Source organism: Bubalus bubalis, chromosome 24 (genome assembly GCF_019923935.1).
Source record: "Bubalus bubalis isolate 160015118507 breed Murrah chromosome 24, NDDB_SH_1, whole genome shotgun sequence".
Lineage (NCBI taxonomy): Eukaryota > Metazoa > Chordata > Mammalia > Artiodactyla > Bovidae > Bubalus > Bubalus bubalis.
In genome coordinates, this window is record NC_059180.1 from 5,164,170 (window position 1) to 5,184,043 (window position 19,874).

Genomic DNA, 19,874 nt, shown 5'->3' on the forward strand with positions numbered 1-19,874 from the left:
GGCTTGCAAATCCCTCAAACCCCTTCATCCTCCAGATGAGGATGAGAAAAACTAGACAGAGAGACCTATCCAAAGGCACACCAGGTTGGGGCGGGGTTCAGACCCACAAAGCATCTCAAAGGATTTTGCTCCCTAGAAAGGAAATGATTCCTCCCACATTGGTGTTCACACACTGCGTGAGGCTGGAGTCTGAGTTTTGGGCACTGCAGCAGCAGTGGGGGGCTCGGGTGGGCATGGGGCAAGGCTCTGTGTGCCTGCACGGGGAGGGGGCCGAGGGGGCTTCTCACGGGGCCTGGGAGCACCGACTGGGCAGTTGGTGTTACGGCATCTGCGGCCGTGCCAGACACTGGCCAGCTTCAGCTCTGCTGGCGGCTTAGCCCTCTGCCCCTCCCGGGGGAGGCTCTGTCTGCATCTGGGCTGCCCCTCTTTCTATCTTCACCCCACAGTTCAACAGCTTCGAGCAGCTGTGCATCAGCTTCACCAAGAAGAAGCTGCAGCAGTTCTCCCAGCACCACATATTCGCGCTGGAGCAGGAGGTGTGCAAGAGGGAGGGCATCCAATGGGTCTTCACAGATTTTGGCCTTGACCTGCAGGCCTGCATCGACCTCCTGGAAAAGGGACCCCGCTTCTCGAAGGCGGGGCTTAGAGAGAGGTCGGGACCCTGACTGGGGCACGTCTCAGGAGGGGATTTCACTGGGGCCAGTGCTTTTAGGGGAATCAGCAACACAGCTGATGGCTCTGGTTTATCTGACCTCAAGCTTCCTCTCTAAACCGGCACAACACCCACTGCAGTGGCCACTGTCAGCTCGGCTGTATTATGCCTTCACTCATCGGATCATCACAAGCTCCTGTGTGCAGGGGGTAATTTATTATAACCATTTCACAGATGGGAACACTGAGGCACCAAAAAATGAAGTTCCTTGTCCATGGTCATCCATCCTATGAAAGGCAGAGTCAGGTTTTAACCAGGCTGTCTAATAGCCTCCCATGTAATCACATCATAGGCAATGTTTTAGCAAATGGCCCTCATTGGAGAATATATAAGATTAGTAGATGCAAACTATTTTATATAGAATGGATAAGCAACAAGGTCCCACTGTAGAGCACAGGGAACTATCATCAGTATCCTGTGATAAACCATAATGGAAAAGAACATGAAAAAGAATATACATGCATACATATAACTAATCACTCCACCCCGTACAGCAGAAAAAACACAACATTGTAAATCAACTATGCTTCAGCAAAATAAATTTTTTAATTGGAAAAGAAAATAGAAAAGGATATGTATTGCTTGATTAAATGCATAAAAGGGATAGAAAAAGGACATTAACGAGGCCGATGACAAAACGTGAACAGAGTCTGTTCACAGTATTGTACTGATGTTGATTTCCTAGTTTTCATTATTTTACAGAGTTTACTGTAACATTTGGAGAAGTTGGATGAAGGGTGTATAGGAATGCTTTGCACTAGTCTTGCAAGCCTGAAATTATTTCAAAATAAAGAGATAAAAAATAAAGAATATACCTTGTCTCCAAAGTTCATCCTCGGATCCATCATAGAGAAGTTATCATCAAGGAAGCCAGGGGTCTTCAATGGGAGGCTTTCCTCTCTGGAAAAGTCACCAAAAGCAGGCTGTGGGGACTTCCCCGTGGTCCACTGCGCTCTGTGAGATGGCCTAGTGAAGACTCCGCGTCCAGCTGCCACAGAACCCAAGAGGCCCTCATGCTTGAGCTTTGGGAACAAGCATTGCCCTCTTCCAGGAGTCTGCTTCAGAAATCCAGACCTTCCACGGGAGAGGGCATATTACGTCACTAAGGGCATCCATGAGCTCCTTTTTCTGGTGGGAAGAAACCTAGAACCACATGAGGCCCCGGGTTGCCAGGAACGTCACTGAGAAGGAGGAGCAGATAAAAGAGAATTAAACGTGGGGAAGACAGGTGTCACTGATGTCACCATTTTTCTGAGAGTCAAGTCTGCCTGGCACCTGGGCTTAGCGTTTGGGGAGCTATGTAGCACCCTAGAGATGTCAGTCTTCCCTTCTCTTGGACCTGATGAATTCTAGCCTCGTTCAAGTCTAAATAGCCATGGCATTCGAAGACCATGGCAAACCAGACCATGCTCAGAGGTTGCTGCCCAGTTCTGCACCTGGCTGGCCACATCGGGTGTGGGCCCTCCCTCCCACCAACCCCAGGCCAGTGCCAGTCACCTCGCTGGCCTCCTCTAATGCCATCCACTCCTCTTTCCTTCCAGCCCACGGGCATCTTCTCCATCTTCCCCAAGGCCACAAATGGCACATTCAAGGCATCCCTGTTCCTAAACCACCTGGGTAAGTCCAGAAACTTCCTAGCCCAAGGGGCACAAGGGCAAGGGGCCCAAGGCCCACTCTGAGCTCGTCCACCATGCAGGCACCACGAGTACTTCCCCCGGGGGGCCACCTGCCCAGTACCTCCACCTCCCACACATGGAAGTCTATCCTGCCATGCCCTCTCTGAGGCTTCCTGCCTTCTACTAACATGGCCATCATCTAACAGGGCGACCAGCTGATTGAAATGACCTCCCACTCCTATTTCCTCCTCACTTCTCTCTCTGGGAGAGAGAGAAGTTCTCTCTTGGAACTCTCTTTGGGAGCTCCAAAGCAACCTAACCAAGAATGCCCTCAGACCTGCCAGGGCCATGCCATTGTCTATGGCCATCCATTTGATCTTGGTCAGAAACGGTAACACTTGCAGGGGATTAAGACTCTGCCCTTCCAATAAACTGTGGAAAATTCTGAAAGAGATGGGAATACCAGACCACCTGACCTGCCTCTTGAGAAATCTGTATGCAGGTCAGGAAGCAACAGTTAGAACTGGACATGGAACAACAGACTGGTTCCAAATAGGAAAAGGAGTACATCAAGGCTGTATATTGTCACCTTGCTATTTAACTTATATGCATAGTACATCATGAGAAATGCCGGGCTGGATGAAGCACAAGCTGGAATCAAGATTGCCGGTAGAAATATCAATAACCTCAGATATGCAGATGACACCACCCTTATGACAGAAAGTGAAGAACTAAAGAGCCTCTTGGTGAAAGTGAAAGAGGAGAGTGAAAAAACTGGCTTAAAGCTCAACATTCAGAAAACTAAGATCATGGCATCCGGTCCCATCACTCCATGGGAAATAGATGGGGAAACAGTGTCAGACTTTATTTTTTGAGCTCCAAAATCACTGCAGATAGTGACTGCAGCCATGAAATTAAAAGACGCCTACTCCTTGGAAGAAAAGTTATGACCAACCTAGACAGCATATTAAAAAACAGAGACATTACTTTGCCAACAAAAGTCCATCTAGTCAAGGCTATGGTTTTTCCAGTAGTCATGTATGGATGTGAGAGTTGGACTGTGAAGAAAGCTGAGCACCGAAGAATTGATGCTTTTGAACTGTGGTGTTGGAAAGACTCTTGAGAGTTCCTTGGAGAGCAAAGAGATCCAAACAGTCAATCCTAAAGGAAATCAGTCCTGAATATTCACTGGAAGGACTGATGTTGAAGCTGAAACTCCAATACTTTGGCCACCTGTTGCGATGAGTTGACTCTTTTGAAAAGACCCTGATGCTGGGAAAGATTGAGAGCAGGAGGAGAAGGGTATGACAGAGGATGAGATGGTTGGATGGCATCACCGACTCAATGGGCATGAGTTTGAGTAAACTCTGGGAGTTGGTGATGGACAGGGAGGCCTGGCGTGCTATACAGTCCTTGGAGTCCCAAAGAGTCTGACATGACTGAGTGACTGAACTGAACTGAACTGAACTTCCATTGCAGGGGGCATTGGTTCAATCCCTGGTTTGAACCTGGTTTGAACTAAGGAACCAACCTTAGTTCCCTGAGGAACTAAGATCCCACATGCCTCACACCATGGCCAAAAAAAAAAAAAGAAAGAAAAAGAAATAACACTTGTAAAAAGAAGAAAAAAATTCCATCAGCCCAATCAATTATTCCCCAGTTGATTGACTCATCCCTCTGACAGTTCATGACCCCCGAACTAGGAAGGTAACATCAATAGAGTGGCTTTTGCGATCATGACAAACCTAGTCCTTGGGGAAGAGGGAAATTAAGTGCAGCCAGGACTCAGGTATATTTGAATAACTGACAGGGGAGGCAAGCAGCGCTGCAGTCAATGCCACTGCCTCCGGTTGCCACAGCATTGGTTGATCCTCTGTGAATTTAGCTTCGGGGAAACGGCAGGCTTAGGACCGAGCTGTCAGGAAAGCTGCTGTTTGACTGGGCATCAGAGCCAAGATTTTATGATCTCCACAACCATGATGATGCCCATTACTGGCCAAAGGGACTGTGCCGCTGCCCAGAGCGGGCTTGGGGCTGAATTGCAGTGCTCCACCTCCAGCCCCTAAGATGAAATGAAAAGGGTTCTGTGTTTGTAGCAATGGGACATCCCAAGTCAAGGGGGGCCTGTGCACTTCCAAGAAGGCTCTAAGAAGGGGCCTGGAGGTGACAAATGTTGTACACCATGTAGCAGAAGGAGAGCCCAAAGGTGCTGGCTTCTCATCTGCATCCCTAGGTTCTCCGTGCTCAGGGGAAGGATCTGAAAGGTGCCTTCCTCTGTGCCTCTCCAGCTGGGGCCACCTGGCAAAATGGGAACCAGACATCAGTGTGTGTCCAACAATTTTGGCCCTTAGTGCTGGATGGATGGAGCTCCCCTCCCACCAGGCAATGTGGCAGGGAGCAGGGGGGAGCTGTGCTTCTCAGCTTCTCAGCAAGGAGAGAACAGATGCCTTTGTAGGGAGTTCTTCACGTGGCTCGGGATTCCATGGGTTAAGCTCAATAGCTAAGACTGAAGTAAGATCAGCCATCCTGGGTAGAAGGAGACCCAGGGGTTGGGGAGGCTCAGGGTGACCAGCAAAGCCAGACATTCAAGAGAAGGTCACACTTGGCAGAGAGTAACTGGGGAATCCTGGTGTGTGGGCACAGCTCAGAGATGGGGTGCCCCACACAGGCAAACTGCAAATGCCCAAGACGTGGGGCTTCTGGGCCATCCCAGGACTCCAGGCAAGTCATCAGGACAAGAACTGAAGCCCCGGGAGATGCTGCCGAAGATCTGGCTGTGAGGTGGCCCTGGGGTTGAAATACAACCACTGGCGTCTGCCCCCCTCCAGGTGGGTTACAACATCACGGGCTGGATAGAGAAAAACGAAGACCCCCTGAATGAGTCAGTGGTGGGCTCGTTCCAAAAGTCGAGCCTGGGGATCCTAGCCCTTCTCTTCAAAGAAGAGGAGGCTCTGGGTATGGCTGCTCCCTCATATATCCAGTCTCTCTGTGCTGATGCCCTTTAGTGACCAGGAGAAGAAGGAATAAGAAAACCAAACTCTTGTATTCAATTATTGTTGAATAAATGAATGAATAATGAATGAATGAATAACAACTTGCTTGAGATTGTCTATGGATGCCAGTGCAATAAAGTGATGCAGAAGCATCCTGGGAGCTTCCATCAGCCGACTTGATCACGGGGCCCATACCACCTCTAAGGGGAGCAATATTACTTCGGAGAAGTGGACACCAAATGCGCTGTGCTTATTTTCTGCTTCCCACTCTCCTGTCTGAGCCAAATGTCAAGCCCAGCCCTGCCTCGTACCCTGCTGAGGTTCTGTGGCCCCAGGGGAACACCCAACAGGGCCATCACTCAGAGGGACAAGAACTGCAAATATTCTTGGGCTCGGAGGTGTGCTCGCCACCAACATGCAATTCCTCTGGATGGTCTGTGGGCTCCTCTCCCCAGGCAGTGGCAGCAGCAAGCAGCCTCGGGCCAGCCCTAAATCACACAGGGCCACAGACCCTCCAGGGCACACAACACTCCCTGTGAGTTATGCCACAGGCAGCCCGTTCACCCTCTCCCTGGTAGATCTCAATTACCTGGTGTGGGGGGACCCCCTCAGTAGTCCCCAGACAAGCCTTTTCGAAACCAGAGAACACACATCCTTGACACAGAGCCTGCCCCTCTGCTGGCCACTGACGTGAAGCAAGCTTCTCTCTCTTCCTTAGCTGGAAGCAAGAAGCAGAAATGAGGGTCCTCCTTCATGACTGTCTCCAGCTACTACAGTGTAAGTAGGTAGGTGCTGCCCCAGAGGCCGTCTGGTGGCTAGTACCCCCAACTCTCCCTTTCACTGGAGATGTGGTCTGGCTGCCAATTCGCAGCTCAGGATAGGATGAGTCCACTTCTATGCCTTTGGTCGCCTCTTTCATTCAAGGGGTCCGTTTCCTTCTGCAGAGGCCACAAAACCACAGACCACAGGGCAGGAAAATCCCTTAGAGACGGTCCAGTCCAACTGCACTGTTTCGGACTGAAAACCCAGGGGATGATGGGACTTGGCCAACATAACAAGTGGAAATATCAATGCCTAAGCTCTTGTGCCCAGAGAAGGCAATGGCACCCCACTCCAGTACTCTTGCCTGGAAAATCCCATGGATGGAGGAGTCTGATAGGCTGCAGTCCATGGAGTCGCTAAGAGTCGGACATGACTGAGTGACTTCACTTTCACTTTTCACTTTCATGCATTGGAGAAGGAAATGGCAACCCACTCCAGTGTTCTTGCCTGGAGAATCCCAGGGACGGGGGAGCCTGGTGGGCTGCCATCTATGGGGTCACACAGAGTCAGACACGATTGAAGCGACTTAGCAGCAGCAGCAGCAGCAAGCTCTTGCGCCACTGGGTCTTCAGGGCTGGTCACAACTTCCACAAAGTTTGGGCATTACTGGAAATATGTTCCAAAGTGCAGAAATGCAGCCAATGGGGAGACGATGCACATAGAATGGTTTCAGTACTTCACAAGGATCTGGCTTTCCCAAGGTAGAATGGGCTACCCCACCGCATCCCAAGTGGAAGAGGAGGGTTCAGTAGGGAGGTTTAGAATGGGGAGGGGTTTGTCCATACAGGCATTACGATTCCTTCTAGAAGCGAGATTCTACAGTGAGCCGGCACTGAATTCAGAAGATCCCTCTTGTAAAACCTGTCACTCTGGGCAAGTCCCTGGACCTCTGAGAGCACTGCTATCTAACAGAACTTTCTGCAATGGTGGAATGTTCTCTTCTGTCCAATATGGTGCCGCTGCCCAATATGCTGTCCAGTACGATAGCCACCAACCACACGTGGCTCCTGAGTACCTGAGAAGTGGCTGGTGTGACCAAATAACTGAATTGTAATCGTAGTTAAATTAATTAAACTCTAAACAAATACCTCTTCTGAGCACAGGTGTCCTGTCACACCAACGCGGAGCTAATGCTTCCTTTCTCTCCACCCCCAGGAGCAGTGGAACAAGCTGATGACCACTCTGCATGGCACCTCCCCACATCCTGTCTGCTGTATCGTCCCCCATGAGTTCAAGAAATCAGGTACCTCACAGGAACATGCCTCCCAGCTGGAAGCTTTCAGTATGTGTGAAGTTGGGGTTCGTGCCACATTAGGTCCACTTGTAGTCACTGGGGTTGACTGGGGCAGGACAGGGCATTGAAAGAACCTCCAACAATGGATCATCCAAAGAGCACGTTCTAGCTGCTACTCTGTATAGCTGAGTGCGGCTGGCCTAGCCAGAGTCACACTCAGGAGAGCCTTTGGTCCTTGGCTGAATTGTGAGGGACCTGGGACCCCCCTGGGCAGTGACAGGAGGAGACGAGGACATGGATATGCAGGTCAGCGTCCTTGAGGGACAAGGAGTGGCCTCGGATACCCCAGGGTAGTAACTCCCTGTCCTGTTCCTCCCTCTTGGCAGGCGCGAAGGCCGCCCACCTGATCATGCACCAGCTGGCTTGCAACGGAATCTTGGAAGCCTCCGGATTTGTAGGAAGGGCTTCCCAAACAGGCCGCAGTACCGAGTTCACACAGAGGTGAGCGGTGTCTTCCTGATGCCTTGAGCACAGTTCTCGGTGTCCGCAGTTGGCTCCTGATAAACAGTCCCGCTGGAGCAGGCACTGCGGGCACCTGATGGACAGTGTCTCACTGTCACTACTTCTGTACACAATGGCACAACTTTCGGTGGCCAGCACCTGCGTTTCTTTGCCTGGGGGCTCTCTCTGGGTGCGAAAGTTGCTTTGCTCTTGGCAGGCTGAAATGATCAGCAACTAATGATCCCCACCCCGGCCCAGGAGCAGCTCTCAACCAATAGGACTAAGGACAGTTGGCGTATAAATACTTCAGCTCCCCAACCCTGGTGATGGGCTAACTCTGAGGCATCTTCTATACTGGCTGTCAGACAGCTGTGTGTTGGTAAATGTTTAACAACAGGGTTCCAAGTTAAAATTTAAAAGAAAATGAAGCCCTGATTTGTAGTATCTACTCATTTCTAAGGTATAAATACTCCCACCATGTGGTAATTTCAAGCTACTAATGTGACATCACTGTATGCGGGGTTGGTAAGAGACGCACAGAGGCTCTTGTGAGCTAGGGGGAGCTGGTCCCACACACCAGGGTCCCCCAGTAGCACGAAGCCCCAGATGCCTGTGGTGATAACTGACTTGATAACGTGCTTTTTGCTGGCTCCCCTGCCCCACTCCCCAGCTCTGCCACCTCTCAGATAAACTACTTGCACTTGAACCCTGGTCTCAAGTTCTGTTTCTGGGGGAGTCCAAACCGAGACCTCCACCTTAGGGGTTCTTTTACTTCCTAACTGCTAGAACACATGGTCACAGATGATGGTGTGGGAAGGGTCACTAGAGGTCATCCTGTCCAAGCCCTCTGAAGTCCCTAACTGAGGAACGACTAAAGGGGGCTGCTGGCAGGTCAGGAAAAGGAGTGGTTCTGCCACATCTGGAAGAAAAGATCAGGAAGGAAAGGTTTTGGTGTCTTCCTGCAAGCCCCCTCCCTCTGCCTGCCATGGGCCTCTGCAAGCCAAGCCTAACACCTGACTCCAAGGCCATCTCACAGATGGACGGTGACCGTGCAGGCAGACTTCCTGGGCTGCCAGCATGGGGAGCATGGGGACTGTCATTGTCTCTCCCAACAGGTACCAAGTGCTGAACCCCGACGTGATTCCTCAGGGGTTCGTGAACAACAGGGAGGCCTCAGAGCTGCTCCTGGGGTCCACCAACCTGGATGTCAATGAATACAAGATCGGACACATCAAGGTAGGGTCTTCCCCCTCAGCCTTGTCCCAGGAAGGTCGGTGGCGACATGTGAATTCCAGCTCAGCTGTGAACCAGTTGTGTCAAAGTGCTGAGAGCTTCTGTTTCCTCTTCCGAAAAATTGGGGCTGCTAAAGCCAATCTCACAGGATTGGGAGTAGCGCGTGTGAGAACTAAGCTCAGACAGAGCGGTGTTCAGTCAACAGGAGAACTTTCCTTAGGACTGCATGGGCCCCAGAATAAGAATAAAAGGAGCCAACCTGAATCAAGGTCCTGGATTGGACCAGGGCACCATGGTACGTGTACAGGCGAGGTCTGGGGGTGAAGTGCCAAAGCCCAGCCCACCCACACCTCGAGCTCTGGCCCTGAGCTGGCAGGTGAGTTGGGGTTGACTCAGACTGAGCAAATGCCCGACCCTGACTCACGGGGCCTGTGTCTGCTCCACTTCCTTGCCCTGCAGAATCCTGTCGGGATTGGAAGGGCAAGGCTGAGGGTGGGTGGTGTCCATCGACAGCTGCCCAACCTGCCTGCACCCCGACGTGACAGCCAGGGCGATGTGGGAAGGGCACTGGCTTTGCATCAGGCTCAGCGTGGGCCGCCAAGCAGCCCTGAGTGGGTCGCCTGCCTGTCCAGGTCTCATGGGGGGCGCAGGCAGGCACAGCTTCTCAGCTGGCCTGGTGTGGCTGGAACTCCAGGGAAGTTCCAGGTTGCATGTGCGTCCAACATTACAGAGCACCTCCTGTGTGCCAGGCATGGTGCAGGCTTAGGGATATGCAGGTGGACAGAACAGAGAGCCCCTAATTTCCTGCAGCTTGCTCTGTAGCCAGCGGCGTTGGCGGGATTGTAACACTGTTCTCAAATCTGCCAGCACCATTAGCTTTGGCCTCCTGCACCATTGAGCTAAACTGACTTATGGGAACGTGGTCACAGAACTGCTGAATACCTGAGCCAGAAAGAACCTCGTAGTCTAGCTCCTTCCCCTACACCACCTTTGATGGGTGGGAAACTTAGGAAAGCCTGGAGAAGGTGTGGAGGTCATGTGCCCAATTTCACAGAACTAGGGGGGCCAGAGCAGGCCTCAGGCCCCCCAGCTGCAGGTCCTGTGATCGGGCAGGCTGGGGCTGACATCGCCTGTGTCTGACACAGCTGTCTCTGGGCAGGCAGACTGCACCTTTCTTAGTCCAAGGGTTGCATTGGGCACCTGGGGTCCAGGTAAAGGCCCGGGGCTGCTGGGGACAGTTCTGCTCCCTGGGGGCCAGGCCAGTTCTGGCAGCAGGGGCAGAACAAGGGACAGAATGACTCTGCCTGTATGCGGTGTCCCTGCCTGTGATTTTGGCTCACGTGGGCTCTGCCCCGCCAGCCACATGCTCACCTCACTGCTCCTCAGAGACCAAACCTCAACCACAAGTAACTTGGAAATATCAAGCCCAATGTCTCTACCCCATAATGGCTACTCTCTGGGGTTTTGGCGGAAAGAGGGCAGGGGGAAGAAGCATCCTTTTCCACCTTTTTCCTCTCAGTATCCAAGCGACCACATAGAGGATTCATCTGAAGGGGGTCCAACCCCATATCCGAGCGACTGTGACTGTCCCAAGCCTGCTTTGTGAGGTAGTAAAGAAGAATTGATGCTTTTGAATTGTGGGGCCAGAGAAGACTCTTGAGAGTCCCTTGGACAGCAAGGAGATCAAACCAGTCCATCCTAAAGGAAATTAGTCCTGACTATTCATTGGAAGGATTGATGCTAAAGCTCCAGTACTTTGGCCACGTGATGCTAAGAGCCAACTCATTGGAAAAGACCCTGATGCTGGGAAAGGTTGAAGGCGGGAGGAGAAGGGGATGACAGAGGATGGGATGGTTGGATGGCATCACCGACTCGATGGACATGAGTCTGAGCTCCGGGAGCTGGTGGGCAGGGAGGCCTGGCGTGCTGCCGTCCATGGGGTCACAAAGAGCCGGACCCGACTGAGCGACTGAACAACAAAGAAGGAAGGCGGCTTGGCGTCCCACTGCCGAACAGTCGCCTTATACAGCAGTGAGGATCCTAAGTCTGCCACATTGCACTCAGAGCTTCACAGTCTGCAGAAGTGCTTCCCTCCCGTTATTCCATTTGTATAGTAACCCTCTAGGAGAGGGATCAACACCCCCACTTCCCAGATGAGGCACTGAGGCCCTGAGATGTGAGTGTCCGAGGTAACCCAGTTAATAAGTGCCAGGCCAGGCTGGAGCCCATAGGAAGGTCCACGAGGAGCAAGAGGAAACAGACACTGGGGCTGGTGTACTCTGCTGGGCGGGTTTCCAGGCCAACACCAGCTGTTTCCCAAGGGCCTCAGACGTCAGCACCAGGGTCTCCAAACACTGAAGGACCCTTCTAAAATATCGTTCTTTGCTTTTGAACTGCCACCCCCACACCAACCCCCCAAGCCTCTGCCACTGGTGAGCTGGGCTATTCTCAGATCACTGTGTCTTTCCCCGAGGTGTTCTTCCGAGCGGGCATCCTGGCCAGGCTTGAGGATATGCAGGACAAATGCCCCACCAAGATCATGACCACGTTGCAGCGTTGGCTCCGCGGTTTCCTCGTGAGGGTCGAATTCAAGAAGATGCTGGAACGAAGGTAGCACCAAGCGGGTGGGCCCACTGAAGCCTCAGCAGTCACATGGAGCAGCTGGGACCCCGCCCACACACGGTGGTCAGCCCCACCAGTGACACTGGGCAGTGCGGAGGGAGGCTGACAGTGTCTCTGCTGGCCCGAAGAACCCTCAGCAGAAACTTGGTTTCCCACAGTCCTGGAGCTCAGGGGCCTGAAATGAAGGTCTTGGCAGGCAGGCTCCTCCAAGGCCTGCAGAGCAGCCTCTCCTGCCTCTTGCAGTCCTGGGGGCCCAGGCCCCCCTTGGCCCATGGCTGCCCCAACTCCAGTCTCTGCCTCCATCCTCACAGGGCCGTCCTCACATGTCTCCCTTCTTTCTCTAAGGACACCAGTCCTCTGAGTCTAGCCACCCCACACTCCAGGATGGGGGCTTCCCAGGTGGCATTAGTGGTAAAGAACCTGCCTGCCAAAGCAAGAGATGCAAGAGACGCAGGTTTGATCCCTGGGTCGGGAAGATCCCCTGGAGGAGGAAATGGCAACCCACTCCAGTATTCTTGCCTGGAGAATCCCATGGACTGAGGAGCCTGGAGGGCTAGAGACCACGGGGTCACACAGGGTCGGACGCGACTGAAACGACTTAGCGCACACACATGCACTCCAGTCCGATCTCATCTTAACCTCAGTCATTCCATCCGCAAAGACTCTATTTCCAAATATGGTCATAGTCGCAGGTTCTGGGAGGCAGGACTCTAGCATATCTTTTAGGAGGGGACACAGTTCAAATCCTGACAGGGACCACCTAATACAAACCTTTCTCTTTACAATTGACAAGTCACTCTCACAGCCTTCTCCTTACTTGATCCAGATAATGACGCTGAGAGAGGGGTGCGGCAGGACAGCAACCCCATTTTACAGATGTGGAAACTGAGATCAGAGGGTGGTTAAGGTACTGGGCCAGAGAAAGTCACAATCAGAACCCAAAAGTCTTCGTTCCAAATCCCTGCCCTCAGAATTGTGTTTTTCAGCCATCTCCCTAAAATGGTAATCTGAGAAAAGCTCTGGCGGCCCTGTGGTGGACTCTGGCTCTTTGTGGTCACAGTATAAGTAATAAAAACAGTAGTGAAGAAATAATAACAGTAGTGAAGTCCGGAAAGCCACCAGCAGGACCCCTGTGACCTGGCCAAAGGCAGGGACAAAAGTCAGGGGCTAAGTGGTGGGACTCAGTGTCCAGAAGCCCCCACTAGATGACAGTTGAAAGAAGCTGTTAGGGGCCAGGAGGGCTGATTCCAGAGACTGCAGAGATGGGATCTGAAGACTAAATGGATTTCCAGTGAGGGAGTGGAAGGAGGGGCAATGCAGGAGGAAATGAACTCAGCCCTAAGCTGTCTGACAGGAGCTGGTTCCACTGGGGAGGCCGGTCCCCTATCACCCTCCCCCACAATGCCTGAATTTTAACCCCTGGAACCCTAGATTCTTTTTTGCAGAATGTGCCTGCAGGTCATCCAGAGGAACACACGCAAGTTCCTGCAGCTGCGTTCCTGGGGCTGGTGGAAGCTCTACATCAAGGTGAGGGCCTCGGGGCCTTGGTTCCAGGCACAGGGGCCTCTTGGGGGTGGGAGGCCTCTTAGGGATTAGGGAGGCTGCAGGGACAGTCTGGAAATGAGGGCGCCTTGGAGGAAGAGTGCAGCCTCCTTTCAGACAGGGGTGGATTCCTCCCTGAGAAAAATGATGGTGTGTCCTCCCAACTTTCAACTTATCCTTCAAAATAAAACCCTCTGAGGATGCAGAGAGTGCCCCCCAAATGTGGGCCTGATGCTCAGTGCCTCACCCCTGGGCATGCTGAAGCCCCTTCAACCCCTTCAGTGACGTTCTCAGCTTTAGGAAACCGTGGAATCCCATCTCTCCTTTCCCAGGCTGCTCTGAGGCAGTGAGGGTGAGTCAGCCGGGTGGTGGGGCTGCAGGTGCCCAAGCAACCAGGCCACTCTCAACCAATGCAGAGTCCACGAGCCACCTACTACATGCGGGTCAGGTCATACTGGGGCCTGGCATCCCGCCTGGGGCCCCCCGTTATGAGGAAGCACGCCACTGGACACTGGGGACAGGGCTGCTACATTCAGGAGGCCGGAGGACGGGGTAGTCTTGAGGGGCGGGGTGTTCTGGGCAGCTACGTGGAGGGGTGGACAGGCCACAGGTCATCTCTGGGGGTCCTGAGCCCCCCACAGCTCACGCAGAAGCTTCTTTCTCCTCCCCGTAGGAAAGGACTTTCTAACAATCGGTGCTGACCACAAGTAGAAAGGTAGGGAGGGGGTGAGGGGTGTGGATAGTAAATTCTGCATGGCCAGAGGTAGCCATGCACAGGCCAGCCTGCTGGAGGGCTTGAGATCACAGAGGGAGCTAAATAAGAATTTCTCAAATTTGGATATCATGGTACTCTCCCCGCCTGTTCTATGTCTGACCCTCTTTCCTTAAATCAATTCCCTTTTTTACTTTGAAATTTTTATTTTAAAAGGAAACTTCACATCCTTACCTGTCTCATCCCAAGCAGGTTGTCATAAAAACTGAAGATTTAGGAACTTCCTTGGTGGTCCGGTGGTTAAAACTCCATGCTCCTGATGCAGGGGTCACAGGTTCAATCTCTGGTCAAGGAACTAAGATCTTCGCATGCCTTGCATGCATGGCCTAAAACAAAACAAAACAAAACAAAAAAAAAAACCCTGTAGATTTAACAAGAAAGGAGGGTCGCCTTCCAAGAAGCCATGTCCATCCAGGCCATGGGGAATTCTCAGACTTACCTTTGCTTCATTGCCATGTCACCCTTGACCCAGCTACCAAAAATCTCCATCAAATTCCTGTTTGCCCACAGCAGCAGGCTGAGCACACACACAGACAGTACGTGCTGGGTCTGAGGGATTATCCAGACATGGGGGCGGTCACAAGATGGTGGGAGGAGCGCCCCTGGCTCCCCTGAGGACCTTGGGAACTTGCCCTCTTTTCTCTGATTCCTTTTCCTCACCCATCAAGTGCAAACACAGTAGGGAGAACAAGTGAGCTAGTTTCCGTGGGAAGCCAGACTCCCAGCACAATGAGTGGGTTCACTGCCGTGACCCTGCTGGTTTACAGAGGTCCTTCTCTGATTTGACCTTCACAACCACCTCTTGAGACACCCAGTTCTCATGTGTATCTTCAGGGTAGAAAAGTCCATTTGACTGAACTTTGGAGACTTGGTCACGGTCCCAAGGCTATCAGTAGAAGACCCTTGACTGGGAGGGGCCCAGTGCCATCTCAACCCTCCCTGCTGTTATGGCCGTGTCTCCTTGACCATCATGGTGTCAGGACTTGAATCATCCATCCGCTTTCCCTGAGAGTGAAGTCGCTCAGTCATGTCTGACTTTTTGCGACCCCATGGACTGTAGCCTATCAGGCTCCTCCATCCATGGGATTTTCCAGACAAGAGTGCTGGAGTGGATTGCCATTTCCTTCTCCAGGGGATCTTCTGACCCAGGAATCAAACCCAGGTCTCCCGCATTGCAGGCAGACACTTTACCGTCTGAGCTTTACTGCTTTCCCTAAGTTGTCTCTAACATGGTTTCTCCACAGTCTAGAGACGTTGCTCCAGCTGGGACCCTCATTTGATGTTTGGGAGGCTGAGACCGAGTGAGACCACAGGGATAAAAGGATCTTCCCCTTACAGAAGCACCTTCATGATGACCCTTTCCCTTATTTTGCAAAGTGAATTTTAGTAAATTTATACCACAAACTAAAAGTCATCTAGCTGGTCTGGTCTTCTACCCACATGGCCCCTGACCTCATCTCAGGGAGACCCCAGGGGGCACCCCCACTTACTGCCTGTGTGCCTTCTGACAACTCCACCCCTTCTGCATGTTGGTTCTCTCAACGTCTGCCTGGCTTGCTTCTCAGCATTGTTAAAAGGAGAAACTGTGGAGATGGAACCGGATTGTTAACACAAAAGTGCTAAACCAGTGCTGGGAGTTATTTGGGTGGAGAGGCCCCTCCCCGTGGGTGAATGGAAGCACTGTCACACCCGGGGTCAGAGGACCAGATGGCACAGCCTGGACTTCTCCTAGACCACCCTCCTAACACCTTGAGGTGCACCTGATCACCTGGGATCTTGTTAGGATGCAGATTCAGATGAACAGGCCACAGGTGCGGCCTGAGATGTTGCATCCTAGCCGGCTTGCTGGTGATGCTGCTGTGGCTGGTCTGGGGACCGCACTCCTGGACGACGCTTGGTCCCGCCCATTGGCAAGGAGCTTGGAGATGGCCCAGCTCCCCGTCCAACCCCCAGGACACATTTCCTTAGGGCCCCAGGCCTGTTTGCATTCGTTGTCCCCTGCAGGTGCTGGGACCCTGCCTCTGGCCAACGCTCTTTCCTCCACCAGGAGCATGAGAACCTGCTGGTTGTGGAGGAGCGCCTGACCCCAATGATGAAAGCCAAGACAGGGCTGGAGAGCCAGATTTCCAACATGTGAGAGCGGCTAGAGGAGGAGGAGGAGGAGGAGGAGGGCCTGTCAGCTTCATTGAGCGCCAACAGGCGCAAGCTGGAGGGGGAGCTGAGCGACCTCAGGTGGGACCTGGAGGGCCTGGGAGACCATGCTGGCCAAGACGGAGAAGGAGAAGCAGGTGGGGAGGCCCCAGGCCTGACTCTAGTCCTCCCAGGGCCAGGGAACCCCTAGTTGGCTCACCCTGCAGGAGCCACACCCAGAACTGCCCAGCAGTGCTGCCCAGGACCGAGCTGCCAGCCAGATGCAGCTATTTTAACTTAATTCAGCACAATTTCAGAGGCGGCTCCTCGGTCGACCTGGCTGCACTTCAAGGGCTCAGTAGCCATGCACGGTACTTGCTACGATGTCAGATGGAGCAGTTGACTCAGGGCTGAGGGCTGCTCCCCTCATGGGGACACCTGGGCCTGGCTGGGTCTCCTCGTGCCTGGGTTCCTGGGTGTCTGCCTGGCCCACTGCCCACTCAGCCTCAGCATCCCTGGGGCCCCTCACAGAACACCCCTCTGCACCACCAACCATATCCGTACCCCTCTTCCCAGAAGCAACCCTGTTGTAAGGTGGAGTCACCTTTAGCTGCTCAGTTTCTGCCCAAACAAGCAGTTGCTGCCCCTGCACGTGGCTCCCCAGCTCCTGGTACTGGGTGGCTGGCCCTCAGCCCCAGGCCCCCTTCCAATCTCACATGGGTAGGACCCCCCAGCAAAGGAAGGTGAACCGGGGTGTCTCCAGCGCTGAGGTGCACATGAACCACCAGGACCTCGATAAGACACAGACTCTGGGCCGGCAGGTCTGGTGGGGCCAAGGGGCTGTGTTCCCAACAGTCCCGGGCGATGCCATGGCTGCTGTCCGAAGACCAGGCGTTGAGTAGCCAAGGCCTGACGGTGTCCTCATTGCCCCCTCACCCCAAGATCCTGACTTGGTTGGGCATTGGCATCTCCCAGGCCCCCAAGTGACCCTGGGGTGCAGCCATGCTGAAGACCTTCTCTTGGAGCATGCACCCCCTCCCCCCTGCCCCCAAAGATATTCCCAGCCTTAAAGGCCCCCACCCCACCTCCAGGCCCTGGATCACAAAGTCTGTTTGCTGACTGGGGACCTCTCCCTTCAAGAAGACTCCATCGCCAAGCTCTGGAAGGAGAAGAGGGAGCTGGAGGAGCTGCATCAGGTAGGTATTGCCTGCCTCTCCCCTTGAAGTGGGAGTTCGGAGACAGGAGACCCCTGTTCAAACCCTAGCTTTGCCATCCCTCAGCTGGGGCCCCTGGGAAGTCACCGAGTCTCCCTGAATCACGGTGCCTTCGTCCATCAAGTGGGCACAGTCACTGGCAGCCTCCCTTCCAGGTTTGCTGTAGTGGGGTGATCGTGTCATTTATCACCCAAACTAGGACAGGTTCAGAGTGAAAGGGGGCAGCAGGTGTGGGTCAGAATGGTCCAGGCACCAGGGAGGGATGCTCCTAGCATCGTAAGGACAAAGTGGGCCCATGGAAGTGCCCTGGAGTTCTAAAGCACCAGCAAACCTTGATTCACCGCAGCAACAGACGCGAGCTCTTGAGATCACAGCTCTGAGTGCAGAGCCAGCTCTGACCACCCATCAGTGCCGACGGTGGCACCGAATGCCTCCTAGCCCAGATCAGGCCCCAGGAGCAAGCTGAAGCCTGGAACCAGATCAGTGGACCCGCATCCCTGTGTTTGCTGACATCAAGGATCTACGTATGTCCCCAGAGCGCCTCTATCTGCTGCCCCAGCAACACCTCCCCTTAGACTGTGACTCTCCATCATATCAAACCCAGAGCCCCCTTTTATAACAAACACGCTCAGTTCTCATTATTCGAGGTGATGAAGTCACTGAATTAGCAAAGCCTGAACCTCTGCTCTTGGGAAAACACAGGGTTCAGTTCAGTTCAGTTCAGTCGTTCAGTCGCGTCCGACTCTTTGCGACCCCATGAATTGCAGCACGCCAGGCCTCCCTGTCCATCACCAACTCCTGGAGTTCACTCAGACTCACATCCATCGAGTCGGTGATGCCATCCAGCCGTCTCATCCTCTGTCGTCCCCTTCTCCTCCTGCCCCCAATCCCTCCCAGCATCAGAGTCTTTTCCAATGAGTCAACCCTTCGCATGAGGTGGCCAAAGTACTGGAGTTTCAGCTTTAGCATCATTCCTTCCAGAAACACCCAGGACTGATCTCCTTTAGAATGGACTGGTTGGATCTCCTTGCAGTCCAAGGGACTCTCAAGAGTCTTCTCCAACACCACAGTTCAAAAGCATCAATTCTTTGGTGCTCAGCTTTCTTCACAGTCCAACTCTCACATCCATACATGACTACTGGAAAAACCATAGCCTTGACTAGCCAGACCTTTGTTGGCAAAGTAATGTCTCTGCTTTTGAATATGCTATCTAGGTTGGTCATAACTTTTCTTCCAAGGAGTAAGCGTCTTTTAATTTCATGGCTGCAGTCACCATCTGCAGTGATTTTGGAGCCCCAAAAAATAAAGTCTGACACTGTTTCCACTGTTTCCCCATCTATTTGCCATGAAGTGATGGGACCAGATGCCACGATCTTAGTTTTCTGAATGTTGAGCTTTAAGCCAACTTTTTCACTCTCCTCTTTCACTTTCATCAAGAGGCTTTTTAGTTCCTCTTCACTTTCTGCCATAAGGGTGGTATCATCTGCATATCTGAGGTTATTGATATTTCTCCCAGCAATCTTGATTCTAGCTTGTGCTTCTTCCAGACCAGCATTTAGGTTCCTACAAACCTTTGGTCACAGTGTTTTTCTCAACCCATCGATATATCATACATGGTTTTGATTTATACATTATCTTGTTTTATGTGTGTTTCTGTTGAAAAACACACAATATTTAATACATATTGTTAATTCCTTGACATTGAACTCACGGTCAACAGTCACTGTATCTCAGGCCTGAACAAAGCTCATCCAACACACAGATTTTCTCTGCAAAGCACTTCAGAGCCTTCTTGCGTCAGGAACACCAGGCAGCATGGTGGCACTGTGTGTGGTGGCATCATAAGCAATGAACTCACCAATGTAAAAAAAAACCTGGCACTAAACAGACCAGGAAAAGGACACTTGTTTGCAGTAGGAGCTGAACCGAGATGATAGAGCATCATTTATCCAACCTCAGCTGGGAAAAATGTGCTCCTCAGGCAACTTGACATTTTCGCTGCTCTGCGTGTCCATGAATGACCACAAAAGCACCATGAGTATTGATTTGGGGATTACAAATACACTTTAGTGAGCAGATAAATTGGCAAATAGATAACTCACAGACAATGAGGATCAGCTGTATTTTGGAAGGCCCTCTTACATCCCGAATTGAAGACAACAATAATGTAACTAATACATAACTTCAGGAAAATCAATTGGGTGCCCTTCCATATAATGGAGAAATGAGTGACATTAGTTCATAATAAATAATGAGACTGTCAAACTGCAAAAGCTCAGGAGGATCTGAGAGTGCTGCCTGCCGGAGCCCATCTATGACGGCTGCAGATGGGCAGTGGAGGGAGTGTTGGTGACTCAGGTAGCCAAGTGTGGGTGCTGCCAGTGATGAGACTTTATGAAACAGAGAATAATTCTCAGGGAAGTTTCAACAACAAGTAAATCCTCTCTCAGTTTTCATGGTAGATCATTCTTTTAAAATGTAGT

The 19,874-nt window shown here is 52.3% G+C and overlaps 1 protein-coding gene and 2 long non-coding RNA genes across 4 annotated transcripts in view; 2 read left to right on the forward strand and 1 right to left on the reverse strand.

Moving 5' to 3' along the window:
* LOC102398503 (myosin-16-like) overlaps positions 1 to 19,874 on the forward strand; it is a 38,048-nt gene that overhangs the window by 13,922 nt on the left and 4,252 nt on the right. The window contains exons 11-24 of the mRNA XM_045164335.1: positions 447 to 635; positions 2,254 to 2,329; positions 4,013 to 4,035; positions 5,157 to 5,283; positions 5,777 to 5,913; positions 7,299 to 7,386; positions 7,764 to 7,878; positions 8,994 to 9,114; positions 11,564 to 11,721; positions 13,179 to 13,260; positions 13,692 to 13,870; positions 16,052 to 16,180; positions 16,902 to 16,998; positions 17,269 to 17,373. Of these exons, the coding sequence (XP_045020270.1) occupies positions 447 to 635; positions 2,254 to 2,329; positions 4,013 to 4,035; positions 5,157 to 5,283; positions 5,777 to 5,913; positions 7,299 to 7,386; positions 7,764 to 7,878; positions 8,994 to 9,114; positions 11,564 to 11,721; positions 13,179 to 13,260; positions 13,692 to 13,870; positions 16,052 to 16,180; positions 16,902 to 16,998; positions 17,269 to 17,373 (1,626 nt within the window). The remainder of the gene's footprint in view (positions 1 to 446; positions 636 to 2,253; positions 2,330 to 4,012; positions 4,036 to 5,156; positions 5,284 to 5,776; positions 5,914 to 7,298; positions 7,387 to 7,763; positions 7,879 to 8,993; positions 9,115 to 11,563; positions 11,722 to 13,178; positions 13,261 to 13,691; positions 13,871 to 16,051; positions 16,181 to 16,901; positions 16,999 to 17,268; positions 17,374 to 19,874) is intronic.
* Positions 1,237 to 15,670, reverse strand: LOC112581775. Its single transcript, XR_006548232.2, has 5 exons — positions 15,538 to 15,670; positions 14,487 to 14,596; positions 14,222 to 14,373; positions 5,911 to 6,039; positions 1,237 to 1,893 (listed from the first exon to the last, which is right to left on the reverse strand). It is a non-coding gene; the product is annotated as an uncharacterized LOC112581775 (long non-coding RNA).
* On the forward strand, positions 16,202 to 18,165 carry LOC123331544. Of its 2 annotated transcripts, none has more exons than XR_006548234.1 (3): positions 16,202 to 16,279; positions 17,269 to 17,373; positions 17,738 to 18,165. It is a non-coding gene; the product is annotated as an uncharacterized LOC123331544 (long non-coding RNA). The 2 variants fall into 2 exon arrangements; XR_006548233.1 differs by lacking the exon at positions 16,202 to 16,279 and adding an exon at positions 16,323 to 16,548.